The sequence below is a fragment of the Lepisosteus oculatus genome, chromosome 17, assembly GCF_040954835.1.
Source record: "Lepisosteus oculatus isolate fLepOcu1 chromosome 17, fLepOcu1.hap2, whole genome shotgun sequence".
NCBI lineage: Eukaryota > Metazoa > Chordata > Actinopteri > Semionotiformes > Lepisosteidae > Lepisosteus > Lepisosteus oculatus.
The window spans coordinates 7,375,516-7,390,331 of record NC_090712.1 but is presented as its reverse complement, the minus strand read 5'-3'; the positions used below and the strand labels follow the sequence as shown (position 1 = coordinate 7,390,331).

Below are 14,816 nucleotides of genomic sequence, written 5' to 3'. Positions count from 1 at the left end.
TGTACTACACCTGCTCTGAAACAGTTTATACACACTTGCTGTCTGGCCAACTCAGTTTGTTCCCTGTCCAGCATTTTTAAAGCTGTTGTCATTTTTTTGAAAGACTGTAATCCATTCTAAACACAGCAGCTGTGTGACCATATTTATAAACTACACCACAGAGAGAGAGAACGATGAGAGGGGATGGAAAAAAGAGCTTCCAGTTTTCACAGAAGAAAAAAACAGAAAACAATGCTCACTGCACTGCTTCGTAAAAACCCTGCAGCTGCTGGTACCTTTGTTGCCTTGCCAGGAGGCTGTTATCTTTGGGTCAGTCTGAAATCCATGCATCAGGATGTGCTTCTCTCATGAAAGATCTTTTTAAACAGCAGCAGCAGAGCTACCCTTCTAAAAGTCGTAAGATCAGATGTCTGATTTAAACTGTAACTCTAATTTTGCTCAAGCTGAGTAACCTACTTTATCTGCAAGACCCTTAAGGAATCATGCAAATATAAAAGAACTTCATGATGTTTTGAAGATGTGTTTGTTTGTTTTTAAGAGGAATGTTTTTGCATGCCAAGAGCATCAATTAAGGCCCTCAAAATGAAACTGAGCTGTATTAAATTACAAAAAAGAGAAAACAAAATAAAATACTGAAATGCCATTATGTTCTGTGACTTAGTAGCTATCTTCATTAGTTGTGCAGACACCAATATATCATTGTTACACTGTTTAGTGGAATTGTGAAAAAAAGTTCAATAAAATCAAGTATGTACATGAAACACTCAATTTTGGGGGGAAGTCAATCTTATTACGGTGAAAACTGTAATTTTCAAATGTCCATATGTTCTGTGATGACAACAAAGATGTATCGGGTAAGAAGAGAATAAAGACTGTGAGAAACCTCATGTGAGGTCATATGATAAGAGCATGCAACAGCCTTTCATCACACTGCGTTTCCTTCCAGCACAGACAGACAAGCCCCAGTTTAAGATATGCAGATCCAGTCAGCATAGGGTCTAATTATGAAGGTGCAGCCAAATGGTAAACCAAATCATGTCAAATAACACCAGGCATTTTAGTGGCACATACTAAGCGTTTCAATAAAAGAAATAATACAAATTGACCTTTCCAATGTTTTTTTTCTGGCACCCCCTTGAGCCAAATGTAGTGATTAATTGTGTTTTGCTTAAAAATCTAGTGTTTCAGAAAGTTTCAAGACCTACCCAACCTTCCCTGGCATGTAAAGTAACAGCGGGACCACAGGAGAGTGCTCATTGCCATAAATGATGAAGCCCATCTCATGCAGCTTCTTCCGGAAGTACCTCGTGTTTTCTGCTAGCTGCTGCACTCTCTGAATACCTAGGAGAGTCATAACATTCAGTCAGACACCAGAACATGACCCTGGCTTTTAATACTGAAGTATTTACATAGTTAACCTTCTTAAGAGCTACAATGCTTTCTTAAGATCAATTGATACCAAAACACTTTTGCATCGGAACCTTGTTCACATAAACTCTGCGGCATCTTGTACTATGCTTCTGTGAAAGTACCGTCACAATTTATACTGTAAAAATAAAACCTACTGTTCTGTTAAGGATCTGGCTGCCAAAATGGAATTGAAAGGGATTTATTTTTGGTCGGTCATACTCTCTGTATATAAAAATAATACGAGTATACGAATAATATGAGCTGACGTCCAAAATAACATTTTAACTTTCAAATTGAATTGCTACACATGGTATGGGACTTTGATATGCTTATAATTATTATAAATTTTTATTTTAATTATGAATTATTACTAAACTTAAAATGTTAGAATTAGCAGTGAATCTGTGGGGAATACAACTGCACATTCCCTCCCAAAGGATGGTATTGAAATGATGAATGGGCAACACACTGTGGTTCCCACTTGAGTGAGGAAAACTATTTGGTCCAAACATTTCTCTGGACCTGAACACCCAAGTAGAAGGTAAACATAACAAAAAAAGGTAAGCGGAATACAAAGCAAAGACTGAAATATGCAAACAATATTTCTTACTTTCTTTTAAAATCAGAAATCTGTTTATTTCTAGTTATTGAAACTATACAAATTACAAAATTATACCTAAACAATTACTTTTTTGATTTATTCCAATCATTGGTTAGCCATTTCATTTACATTGCATTTCACATTAAAATTCACCCTTTCCGGGCTTTTCAATCCCTGGTAATCAGGGTCATGTTGTATTAATACTTCAATGACCTAACTGGCTTTTGAAAAAAAAAGCACTGTTTTCACACCTTTAATGGCTATAATAGAAGAGCAAACTTTACCTCAATGGTTACTCAATCTCTGTTAACTGAATTGTATATAATTGCACCTGCTGCATTTCAAGTCCAATCAAGAGATTTTAAGACTGTTCTATCACAGTTACACACAGGATTTCTAAACCCATTTATCGGCATACAATGTTATATTTCAACATGTGCTTTTCTGTCCGTGCAGTTTCTTTTGCTGGACACTTTGTAAGCTCCATGTGGTTACGTTTATAACACAGACTGACTCACAAAAGGACATGACTGTTACAGAAAAAAAGGAGATAAAAGGCAAAAATAAAAATTAATAAATACTAGGACTGGATGCACTTTGTTATGAAGAAGGAAAAAATAAATAAAATAAGCACATGTGTGCAACAACACTAAGGAGTGTTTTTGATAACTTGGTGCCATGGAGTAGATTAAAACATTTTCTATAGGCACTAAATCGTCTGTGTCAGCTTAAGCCACAAGTAGCTTTTAACTGGCCCACAGTGCAGTAATGAGAACACTAACATCTGGGGCTGTTAACAGAAACCAGAGAGACAGAGTTCAAAACACCCCATTGATGGCACAGCAATTTAAGCAAAGAAATAAAGGCTTCAGAAACCTGTATCAGAGAATCTGGGCCACAGTGCAGAAATACATGAAAATTTTACATTGTTGAAATGATGAAAATTTAATATGAAAGCTGCTTGTATATTGCTTAAGCATATTGGTCAAAGGCCTTTCAAACATAATTATACATCTACATTAAAAAGGCATCCATTGTTGTATATTATAGGTACAGTATGTGTGTATTCAAAGGGATTAAGAACTAGATCGTCGCTGGCAAATCCTGCACCATCTGGTCATCTTTTATCTAAATTGAAAACAAAAGTTATTCTTTGGTTTGATGTTGTTCTTTCATGGTACTGACTGTTCAAAATCACTTTTTCTCAAGCATAAGGGGTAAAGAATAGAAAAAAATGATTCCAACAGCTAGGTAGGTAGGACGATTTGGTGCGCTGGTCAAGTTTGTAGATAATACTGTTGAAGCTGAAAAAGAAATCCTATGAGATGTAAAACTGAAGACTGGACAAACACACACAATGTAGATAAGTGCAGAGATTTACAAGCATATAGCAAACACAAAAAATATAGCATTACCTTACATACGTACAGAAGACAAAAGCATGTGATTATAAAAACAATTGTGAATTTGTAAGGAAAATCTAAATAACAACATATTACAGATCATTTAACAATTTGACAGTGATCTGAAAGGAAAATTAAATATTGCATTTAACACTTTTACTACATGTGAAATGGTATGGAATGGTTATGGAAAACATAAAATGATTAACAAAACATTACTGATCATTAACCACAAAATAGCTTAAAATATGCAGATGTACAGTTCTTAATAAAATTTAATAAAAAATGTTAAACTTTCATTATTTTCACATCTGTTCTATGCATTTGTGTCCTGTGTTCTTTTGTTTGGGTCTCAGAATATAGACATGACATTGGAAACTGCAAGTCAAGAAGCTATTAATGAAAAAGTCTTCATCATTAGGCATCATTTATATCTTCTAGGGTGATGGTTCTCAATGCTTGTCCTCATGGGCTGCTGTCTCTGTGGAGCTGTTAATCACTGGTGCTAATGCCTTGTAATAGATCAGCTTGCTCTTTTAGACTTTTGTTTACCTGTTTCTGCAATCTGCAACTTTTTAAAAATAATCTAGTTCAAACATCATGCTTAAACAGCCTCACCATACAGAACCACATGCAATCTTTTCTGAACCTGTTATTAATAGTTTGCTCCCATATTCCTAACCTCTTAACAGGTGATCAATTGATAATGAACTAACACAGGTGGAAATGATGATGTATCATACACTCCAACAATTACTTTTTTACCTCTTTCTCCTGAAGTCTAATTGGTTACACTTCCAGCGCCACACCCAAATAAAAGGCAGTTCTGAAACTAGGAAATTAGTACAAGGTTGAAACTAATTACAAGTCCCATTTGAGTTTTTTATGAGCTGAAAACAAATTTAAAAATAGGTCCCAAACAGAAATCAGAAATCAATTAGGCTGTGATTAAGAACACAGCTCAAGTAAAAACAAGAAGGCGTAGTGGTCCCTCAGGACTAGTGTCGGGAACCACTGTTTGAAACCCATGTGGAAAAGCAATACAAAAGGCAAACAGAATGCTACTTAAAAATGTAGAATTAAATCAAGGGATGTTATGTTAAATCTTCACAATGCACTAATAGAACCCATTTAGAAAACTGTGTACTGTTTTGATCACCTCTTTATACACATGATATTGCTACTCTGAAATCAGCTGAGAGAGGAGTAACTAGATCCACCCTTAGGAAGACCTCCTTTGATGGGCTGAAAGAACTGAATCTTTTTATTGTTGAACAGAGAAGATTAAGAGGTAATGTGACTGAAGTATTTTAAATTCTCAAGTCATTGATATCAGTATTCAACCTATTGGTCTTCTTCAGAATCAACAGTGAAACACAAACCAGACACAAATTAAGTCTCTGGGCCAGTGCACTTAAAAGTGGGAGCAGGAGGCACCTCTTCACACAAACAGATGCTTGAATAACCAACTAGGCCATGCTGTCAAAGCTGACACCACGACTTCTTTCAAGAAGTGGCTGGATAATCACTTTACTACTTGAAACCAAATGAACTAGATGGGTCGACTGGCCTCCTCTCATTTGTAACATTTCTCATGTCCTTATCTGTAATTAATAAGGACTGTAATTATCTATATTTAATCTGTAATTAATCTATTTATCTAAGTGTTAAATTGCTCACAAGATAAAGTCCACTTAACATCTTCAGAGTGGAGCACTTTTCAAAATCAAGACAGTGTACCAATTTCAGGACCTGAGACCTCTGTGCACAGTGCTAGGGTACTGAATAATGTGAGAATGCAATCAATGCATTCCATCAAAAAAAATAAAATAATTTTGTGTGTAACAGCTCTCTTAGTGCAAGATGAGAGTAATAGACTGATAGTATTATCACTATCAGGGAGTGTCTCTAGTACTTTTATCAACAGATTTTCACCGCTCTGTAGTGAGAAGCTGCCCTTTTAGTGTAGCAAGTTGCTGCTGCTTGCAGAGACTGTGTGTGTCAGGATCTTGGCCTGTCAGAATAAGGGATTGAATACTGGACCAAATACACATGCCACACGAAATCAATCAAGTTAATCAAGTTAAAACTGTCAACTGTAATTCTCTTGTTTCAGTTCTTACTTGAATTATCCCTGGTTTGGAGCCTTTCTCTTTCTTGAAGAGTCAAAATGGTGGTATTACACTATATTTTCCAGTTAGAACGCTGAAACGTTCCTTTAATGTGTTTCCAAAGTTCAAATTCTTAAAGTTGAAGGACAGTAGCCTTGACATTTATCATAAACTTCAATACTGCTATGAGTCACATTAAACAAGGAAATGATTTACACGACAAATATTTACTCTATTCTCTGTTTTCTGGAAACAAGCCATTGGCTTAGTCACTCTTCATATTGAACCCTATTTATAAGGTAACCTGACGCTTCAGAGTCCAGTAATACTGGCCTCTCAGGTGCAAGCTGGAGAGATGCCACACTTTCTGGATGGTGTTCAGTGCTCAAGCAAAACAAACCCTGAATTTAAGAGGAATGCAACAGGCCATCCAAAAAACAAATCCACCTGCTCTAATCTTCAACACCTGTATGTTCACTGGGATTTTAAGTGAAAACGAGTGGCCATTCAGCATGCAAAATAGCATAATGTTTGCACTGACAGCAGTACAGCACAAAACTGTCAAATTAATGACGTTTTTATGACAGTGGAAATCAGTACCTGCTTAAATAAAAAAGAAGGAACTCTGACAATTTGTTTTACTGCAACCCTTCCTTGTTTTTACTGCTCAAATTCTTTCAATGTCTATGAAGTGAAACAGCAAAAGCCAGTGTCTACAAACCTTAATTTTATCTACACTGAGTTTAAATTTACATTGGCCCAGTGACTTTGAGAAAGTTCTGATATTTAGCTGCATAATTGCCACATCCAGTTTTAGTCTCATCCCTATTGAAATAAATCTGGGATCCTCGGAGAATACATACAATACGTAATAATAACATAAAAATATGTTAACAATAACATAATAATATATAATAACTTTAATTTCAATTTATTAATAACCTTCTGTCTTCAGGGTCTTGAGCTCAACTCATAGGCATGCTGTTAATGATTCCTACTTAAATATGTTTTTAGTACAGATGTTTTTGTTTTGTCAGGCTAACTGGTGTATGCATTACATATGCAGAAATGGTTAGCTTGTAAATAAGATGTGACAAATTTTCAACAATGTCTGTCTAGGGTGATTCACTGGAAGCGAGCCATTGGTTAAATCAAATCTAAAATGTGTCTTGTGTCATGCTTGCTTGGGACTTGCACTATAAGTGTATGTGTCCCAGTCAAATAAATAAATTATAATCAAATCATTATGAATAAGGCCCAGACAGTATCCCAAACACACCGGGCTGTTGAAATATGCCTTGAGTTCTTGGCCAAGCCAGGCCTTGGAAACAGCTCTGTGCTGATTACCTGGGGAAAGATTGGCAGGATTTTCAAAGGACATGGACACACTAACACAAAACCCTTATCTCAGCAGAAAGTGTTTAACAACAGACGATAAAAAACACTTCTCTTGTCAACCAACATTTTATAAAAAAATAAAAACCAAAACACTTTCATCTGTTTCTCTCAATATATTTATATATTAATGTGGTAACAGGTGAGTCCAAGTTTAAGCACATGCAGTTTATTAGGGTTTGTTTTTTACTGTTTTTTTTTGTTGTTGCCTGGTGCTTAAGTCTTTTTTATATATAAAAAGTCCCTGACATACCATAAATTGTTTTGGTTTATACATACTACGGATTATAAATCCTTTGCCTTGTGGACTTCATCCACCAGCATGCCCATGCCAGGATAAATATATTTTATTTCCCAGGGTTACTTTGTATTGTTTTTTTTATTGTAAAAAAACACAGAACCCTACATTTGTATTTTTTTATAATCTACTGTATGTTCTCTGTCCTTGCTCCTGAAAACAGATATTTTTCCCTTGGCAACTTCATTCCATATCAGAACTTTCCTATCCCAAAAAGTAGATTCTGAAATGGTTTGTTGAATGATCTATTTGTTTTGTTAAATATTCTAATGCCCACAAAGGAATTAAGCTGACAGTGAAAGAATATTTCAGCTGTACTTTGAGCCAGATAGGAAATAAGATCTTCAGAAGTGATAAACTGGCCCCTTGACACTGGTAGATATTGTAAATTATAGTGACAAATTTAACAATACCCCCCCCACTCGACTACCGAAACACATTTTATGAGACCAAAAAATGAATATTCTTCTCCTAAGCAGTGTGGTGGAATTTCACTAACCTAAGAAAAAGTACATTTAAAAGAGAATTGTAGGGGAAATACCAGCATGCATTCAATGCGATTTCTTTTTTTCTGTTGCTTTTATAATCTACAATTTCAAACACAAATTTACCGCTTATTTAATTTAATTATACAAGTAAACATGTGATTCATCTGGCAAAAAATGACCTTTTTTTCTTTTTAAACCCACCTCCACCCTCTGACCTTTAGAGGACTTCTTTATTTTTTTTTTTTATTTTTTCACTCTCTCATTTTTGTTCTTATTAGATTCTTACATTCACAAAAAAAGATTAATTCAAAAACTTCCTATTAACATTCTTAACATCCAGTCCCATTCAAGTATGTCTCTAATTGGCCCCAAACATTCCTATAGTCATTAAGTTTCACCTGTAAATTATATGAAACCTTTTCAAATTTAACTTGTGATACAGTCTCTTTAATCCATTCTTTGTACGACAGTCCTCTACTGTCCACCCATTTTCCCAATAATACAGAGAGTCAAGACAGTATTTTTATATTGAATTGCTACTTTAACCTTTGATAAATCAACAAGGTTACATGTAATGGGAGTTAGTGTAATTGAGATATTTAGGTGCCTGAGAGCTTTCCCCACTGTGGAGGTCCAGAATGACTGTATGTGCTGACAATACCATAATAAGTGCAATAGTGATCCTTTATGTTGGTTAGATTTTGAACACATTCCTGTATTATGTCATTTAATCTTTATCAATTTTTCTGGGGTAGAATAGAGCCAGTTTCAAATTTTGTATTGAAGCAGTTTATTATGTATAGCTCTAAATATATAACTAACATTATGCTACACAGTATCCCAGTCTATGTCCTCTGACCCTACACAACTATCAAAAGACTTATCTGACTTTGCATTGAAAAGGTTGTAAAATGTCCGGGCCTTCACTTGTATGTTAGTCTGCAATAGTTTATCGCTGTAATTATCCATTTTTTGCAAAATTATTTTGCTTGACGATATGTTTGATGAGATCATTAAAAAAAGACAACAATTTGTTATCTCTAATCATATGACCCATTTTACTAACACCTACTTGGATCCATACAGACCAATTAATTGGTCTTGACAATATAGTTAGTCTTAGTGATCTAATTGTTGAAGTACTTATAGTGAGGCATCATGAGATAAAATTATATTGCTGCAAGCCAATTTGTGTTTAAATTAAAGATTTTGGACATACTGTATCTTGCTATAATACAAACTTTCTAAGGAGATACCTAGCTCTGATGCTGTATGCTCAATTTTTACACTATCCTTTTCTATTTCTGTTTTAAAGGAACAAGTAATAGGTTTATTCCATGCTGAAAAAAAGAAGAAAGAGAACACAACGTTTCGGCCGTGGAGCCTTCTTCAGGTGTGCTGGAATAAACCTATTACTTGTTCCTTTGCAGCCTACGCATGCTGACGCAGCTACCCACCTGAACTATTTCTGTTTTATACCACTCCTTTGCTTGAACTGAGCCAAATGCCAATAATAATGATGAAATAGTTATAATTATAAAAATTGTGTAAGTCTAACCCACCTTTATTTAACAAAAAACAGAATGCTATAGAAAATCCCAGTCTAACAATGTGTGCTCCAGTGTGGCCATGCTTAGCTCGTTTAAGAAATAATATAAATAACTTTATGTAAATCCACCATAATTCTCCTGGGTTCAATTTAGAAATATAGACTGTGAAATAGAATTATGGCTACAATATATCTTTTTATTCTTTCATCAGTTAAACCTATCTTTAGCATGGTTTATACACTTCCAAAATGGATGCAAATGCAGTGTTGTTTTTTTATTTAGGATAAATATCCAAGAGAATAGCTTATCCTGTGTGTGTGTTATATTTAGATTATAATACTTCATTATTAAGGTTTCCTAATTATTTTTCAGAATTTACTGAAAATGTATATAACATTTTATGTGGACATAAAAGTCCACTTCTGGGTTGTCTTTTGAAAGCATGTTTTTCCATATGTAACATACAATTACCTTCAATAAGAGGGCAAAATGATTAATGCACTACTTCAATGTCTTATGTTATTACTGTGGGGACTTTTTTGAAACCCAGGTCTCCCCTTCAGCATATGAAACTTATTTCCAAAGCAACAGAGATCACGTGCACTGTGAGTTAAACATCAGGCATGTCCCAAATGTATGCGTAATGGCTTACGTATTTTCAAAGGAAGGGGACTGTCTTTAAATGCTCTAAATGGTTCCTCAAGGGTTGGTTTCCTCTGAGGACTGACTTTGAATGATGCAGGTTGCCTCTACATTTTGTGCAGGTTCTTACCCACTGTTGTTCCATCCAGACCCATGATGCATTTCATGGCCCTGATGATTTGTTTGGCCACAGGGGGGGACATTGCTGAAGCGTAGACTGAACTATGTGAATGGGTTCGTAAATAATCCACCAGGTCCTGGAATGAGCAGAAAAAACAATATTTATACTCAAGTTCAGTCTTAGAAAGCCATTAGCATCCAGCAGTGAGTAGAAAAGGTTAAATGTCAAGGCTGCAAACTGTGCATCTGTGTTGCTCTGCTACTGACACCAGTAAAAGCTTCCTATAAAAAAGTAGCCTATGGTCTGTATCTGGGGGGTAAGTTTCTATGTATTTCTTATTTACCTGTCATGATTTATACGTCATCCAAGAGTTCACTAACAATAAAATCTATAGAATGCATAAATTCATAAATTGGTAAAAAGGTTAACTTTAGTCTATTTAAGTGACATAAAAGATTGAGTCGAACTATTAGTGACTAACTAGGTTTATATTGTTTTACTTATATAACTCTTAGTTATCAAGAGAGACCTGTTGTATCAATAAATTTACAACAATTTACATTAAAAATAACAATTAGCTGGTGCTCACTGGTGATTGTTGTTGTCAATATTGGTGAGTAAATCGACTGACTGAACAGATAATACAGTATTTTTTCAGCAAGACGACAGAGGAGCTGCCATTTTCAATGTTAAACAGAACTCAACTGAATTTTTTTTTATTCGCTCCAACATTTTGATTTTCTTTCTATGAAAAATCACTGACATACAGCCTCTAAATGATAATGAGCATTTGGTAAAAAAGAAAGTGGAAATGAGGAGTGTGAAATACATGACACACAAAGATTTTGACTTAAGCATCTACAGTCCTTGACAGCTGAAGGGCTGTCTGGTTTTCATTCCAACTCAGACTGTAATTGCTTAATTGAATGAATTGTGTGGAGCACCTGTTTCTCAAGGTCTTAATCTGCTACCAATTGAAAAGTGCTGGTAAAATCTACAGAACTCTGACCTTCATATTTTGCAGCTGCCCTTCCCTGGACAGTTTCAATAAACAAGACAACACTTGTTGTACCTTCTCTACAAATATTAATGGTTTAAGGAGACCAAGAAAACATGCAGGGTCCACCGGTTTCAAATGACAAAAACATATGATATGATTTTAGATATGACCACTAGAGGAGGCAATTTAAAAATATGTAAAAGAACTTGCTGGATATTATACTGTGTTCAGTAACCATAATTCTTTACAGAATCAGTTAGCAATTGTAAGTAGTAATTTTATTAATTGAGGGCACTGTTAAGAAGAAATTCTATCAGAAAATGGGCTGGTAAATAACATATTGTTGTCATTTTGTGAACCGCAGTGTATTTTACTTCAATTTGTTGAGGTAAGGAGTCTAGACTGAAAGACCTTAGTTTTTAACCAAATTGTATCGAATGGCAAACTTGTAAGTGAATTCAGAAATTTAACAAGGGTGATCGTAGGAAATAATTGACAAAAATGATACAAAGGTTCTCCTTTCCCTGGCAACCCTGAGAGTAACTTTGAAATGGAAGTATTTTTGTCTCCAATACTCTAACGCTGAGTGTGCTTCTTTAGCACAACAAGTGTCAACAGTAATTATCCACCAGAGATGATAAAAAACCTAAGCCTTTCTAGGCACGATTTACATCTGCCATCTGTCTTTTTTTCAAAAGCAGTGAAACGGAGCCTGATTTTCCAGATGTATAGTGTAGATTTAGGGTAAATACTCAAACATAAACATCTGCTTTGATTTAGAATTTGAATTTTATGTTCAATTTATGTTGGGATGCTTAAGGTAAGCTGTTTAGGAAAATGCACTCCAAAGTTGTCTGAAACAACAGAATGCTATAACTGGGGAATTAGGGTCTCAATCTTTTTGAATCCCTTAAAGCCTCAAAGCTGCATTCTTAGGGCATTTCTCTACCTTCCACACTCACTCACAATTCATTATGGTTATGTTCACAATTGACATTTTATATTGTATATTAAATTTATTGCTTTTAATTATTGTAGGTAAATGTACTGGAAGTTATACTTTTGAAATCCATTAATGTTGTCTACGTTTTCCCTCTTTTTAAATTCTGGCTATCGGAAATGTGCAAAGGAAAAGAGCTTTCAGCATTAGTGTTTCATTAAGAAAACACAACACATATACTGTACACAATGCCTTCAAGTTCATATTTTCATACCTGAAGAATCTTATATCTAGAAAAGGCTAAAATATAACATTCAAATTATGTCCTTAAATATCTGTGGAAATAAAACACAGCTTCAAGTTTCACAGAGAGAAGAGAGCCCCAATAAATCAAAAACAGCAATGAGCCTTATAATTTTATTATGATGAGGCCCAGTTGTATTTTCTGAAGCTGATTTAGCATTTTTAATAGCTAGCCAAACACAATGTTCCCTCTTTTACGAATAACCTTTTAGCTGTGCACTTTGAAAGCTGCCCTTTTTTCACATGCAAATATAAATGTAAGCAGGATATCTGTCATTTCACAAAAGTCAAAACAGCTTAGGTAAGAGGGTTTTATACAAGCTTAGTTTTTCGACAATGTCACTTTGCTTGCTGTCTGCTGCTGTCACTGCTGGCAATATGTTAATGTTTCATTAATTAGCAAGCATGTTCTAAAGTATCCTGTGAAGGTTTGAATGCAGTCCAAATTTCTCCACATGAAGAGGCTTCTTGGGTGCACAGAAGAGATTGCTTTTGAATGGTGGAGATCTTTGCAAAGGACCGGCTGACAGATGACAATGTGGCACGAAAAGTTTGGGCCAAGCATTGTTCTTCCTCTCCATCAGCGTCTGTCTTTATTCATGATGTGGTTATGCAAAAAAGTGCATTTTTTATTGCAAAATAATACATACCATACACATGGTGTATCACTAGGGTTGCCATCTTTCAACATATAATTCCCCCCTGAATCTACTTGCCTTTTATTTGTGTCTTCTGCCAACAAAATGAATCTATACTCAGAATTTACCGGCAAGGTGAGCCATTGCTCTAATAGATACATTGATCTATATTATATTATTTCAATTTAAATGAGACCCTTTTTAAAAGAAAAAATGCAATTCATCCTGCCATTTGCTCCTTTACTATTCCTGCATGTTATTAAGCTAAAATAAAAACAACTCTACCTCCAGATGCCATAGCTGTATTTATGTAACAAGCAGTGAGTATTGGTCCAACTTCTTACAATAAGAGAAAAACAATCAGTTCTCTTTCAGGGATTGCACAGCTGGCAGAATATCTAAGATTTCTTCATCATCATCAGATATGTCTGATTTAGTTAAAAACTGGACTTGGTTTAACAATGCTAATTGCAGCTTTAAAGGCAGGAAGAAAAAATGAAAATAATCCCCTAAAGCTGGCAGTCCTAAATATTCCTAGTGAAGCATAATTCTGTTTCTTTTTAACTCTCCATTCTGGGTGGAAGAGTATTCCTAGGACACAAGAGTGATGTATTCTCTAAATCAGCGGCAGGCACACTGGAGACAGCAGTTAATGTGTGGTGGAAGGACTCTATCTTAATTGAAGGCCAAAACGAAGGCTCTGGTCTAACTCAACAGGATGTCTGGTTGATATGACAAGGAACTCCCAAACTGCCAAAAAATGTTGAAAAATCTGTCTGGCTGAAAGAACTGGCTGGCCCTAGTGATCTAAATAATGTCAGACTTATGTTTGCAATTGCAAGTTGTGCTTTGTTCTGGAGATCTCATTCAATAAATAAATAAAACACAGAAACACATGCCATTAAGTACTGGCATAATTGCTTGTGGGGTTTAAAAATGTCTGTTAGACCCTGAGTCTATAGTGGGAGAAATATATATTTTTGCTTGTTTGCTTGACTACATCACCGATGGACAACACAGTAGTATCAGATACTTAAGCAGTGAAATAATAAGTTGTTTTTACCCACGTTTCCAGGCATTGACATTCAAAATGGATACTGAAAATGGCTGTATAAATAATTCAGTTTTAAGTTATGCAACATCCTATATTTTGATTTAACTCTCACCAATTGAATTAAACTGTGCATTCAATTTTAAGGTATCTTGCATGTATTTTGGTGCCAAATGTCTTCATTGAGTAGCAATTACTAAATATCAATTTTATTGAAAAGGAAAGGCTAAACACATGAACTAAAGTAACCCATAGTACTGCAGAGTTACTGTTCTTTGTACACCTTTTAAGGGATTACTCAAGTCTCAACTATGGTTAAAGCAGCTTTGTTGTAGCCGATGACAAATCAGATAATTTATTTCAGCTTTATGAGAAACATGACAGGAAATGTTTCTGCTTTTTGTGAAACTGCTGTCTTTTTAGTAGTTTCCTTGGAACACAAGGTAAAGATATTCAGAACTGTCTTTCCACTGTGCCAATGTTAAAATTTCACAAAGAGAGCTGCATATTGAATTACAGTATGTGTTGACTTAGTGCAAACTTAATTCCATTTTCTTGGTGTTCATATTTTATAGTAAGCATAAGTAAATCATTATGTTTCTTACATCATACTAGTTTGGATTTAAATATTCCTGAAAAAAGTTCATTTGATAAATGTACTCTTCCTTGGTAAATGGTCGATTTCCTTATTCTTTTCACTTAGATTCTGTAACTTGGGTCTTCATTAGTTAATATTCATGCAGGAAAAATAATTTCCATGCACAATGAAGATTACATTATTTTCAATTAGCTATTGTGAGTGGAGACTTATGGCTTGAGTTACACCATATCAAGGATATTTAAAGCTAAAGCAAGGCTTTGAATT

General features: G+C 34.9%; 1 protein-coding gene across 3 annotated transcripts in view; it reads right to left on the bottom strand.

The window, feature by feature from the left end:
* The window catches only part of sptlc3 (serine palmitoyltransferase, long chain base subunit 3), a 39,836-nt gene that overhangs the window by 5,324 nt on the left and 19,696 nt on the right, over positions 1 to 14,816 (bottom strand). For all 3 annotated transcript variants that reach the window (XM_015363182.2, XM_006638721.3, XM_015363183.2), the window contains exons 9-10: positions 10,029 to 10,155; positions 1,206 to 1,341 (exon numbers count right to left, since the gene is read on the bottom strand). In XM_015363182.2, the coding sequence (XP_015218668.1) occupies positions 1,206 to 1,341; positions 10,029 to 10,155 (263 nt within the window). The remainder of the gene's footprint in view (positions 1 to 1,205; positions 1,342 to 10,028; positions 10,156 to 14,816) is intronic.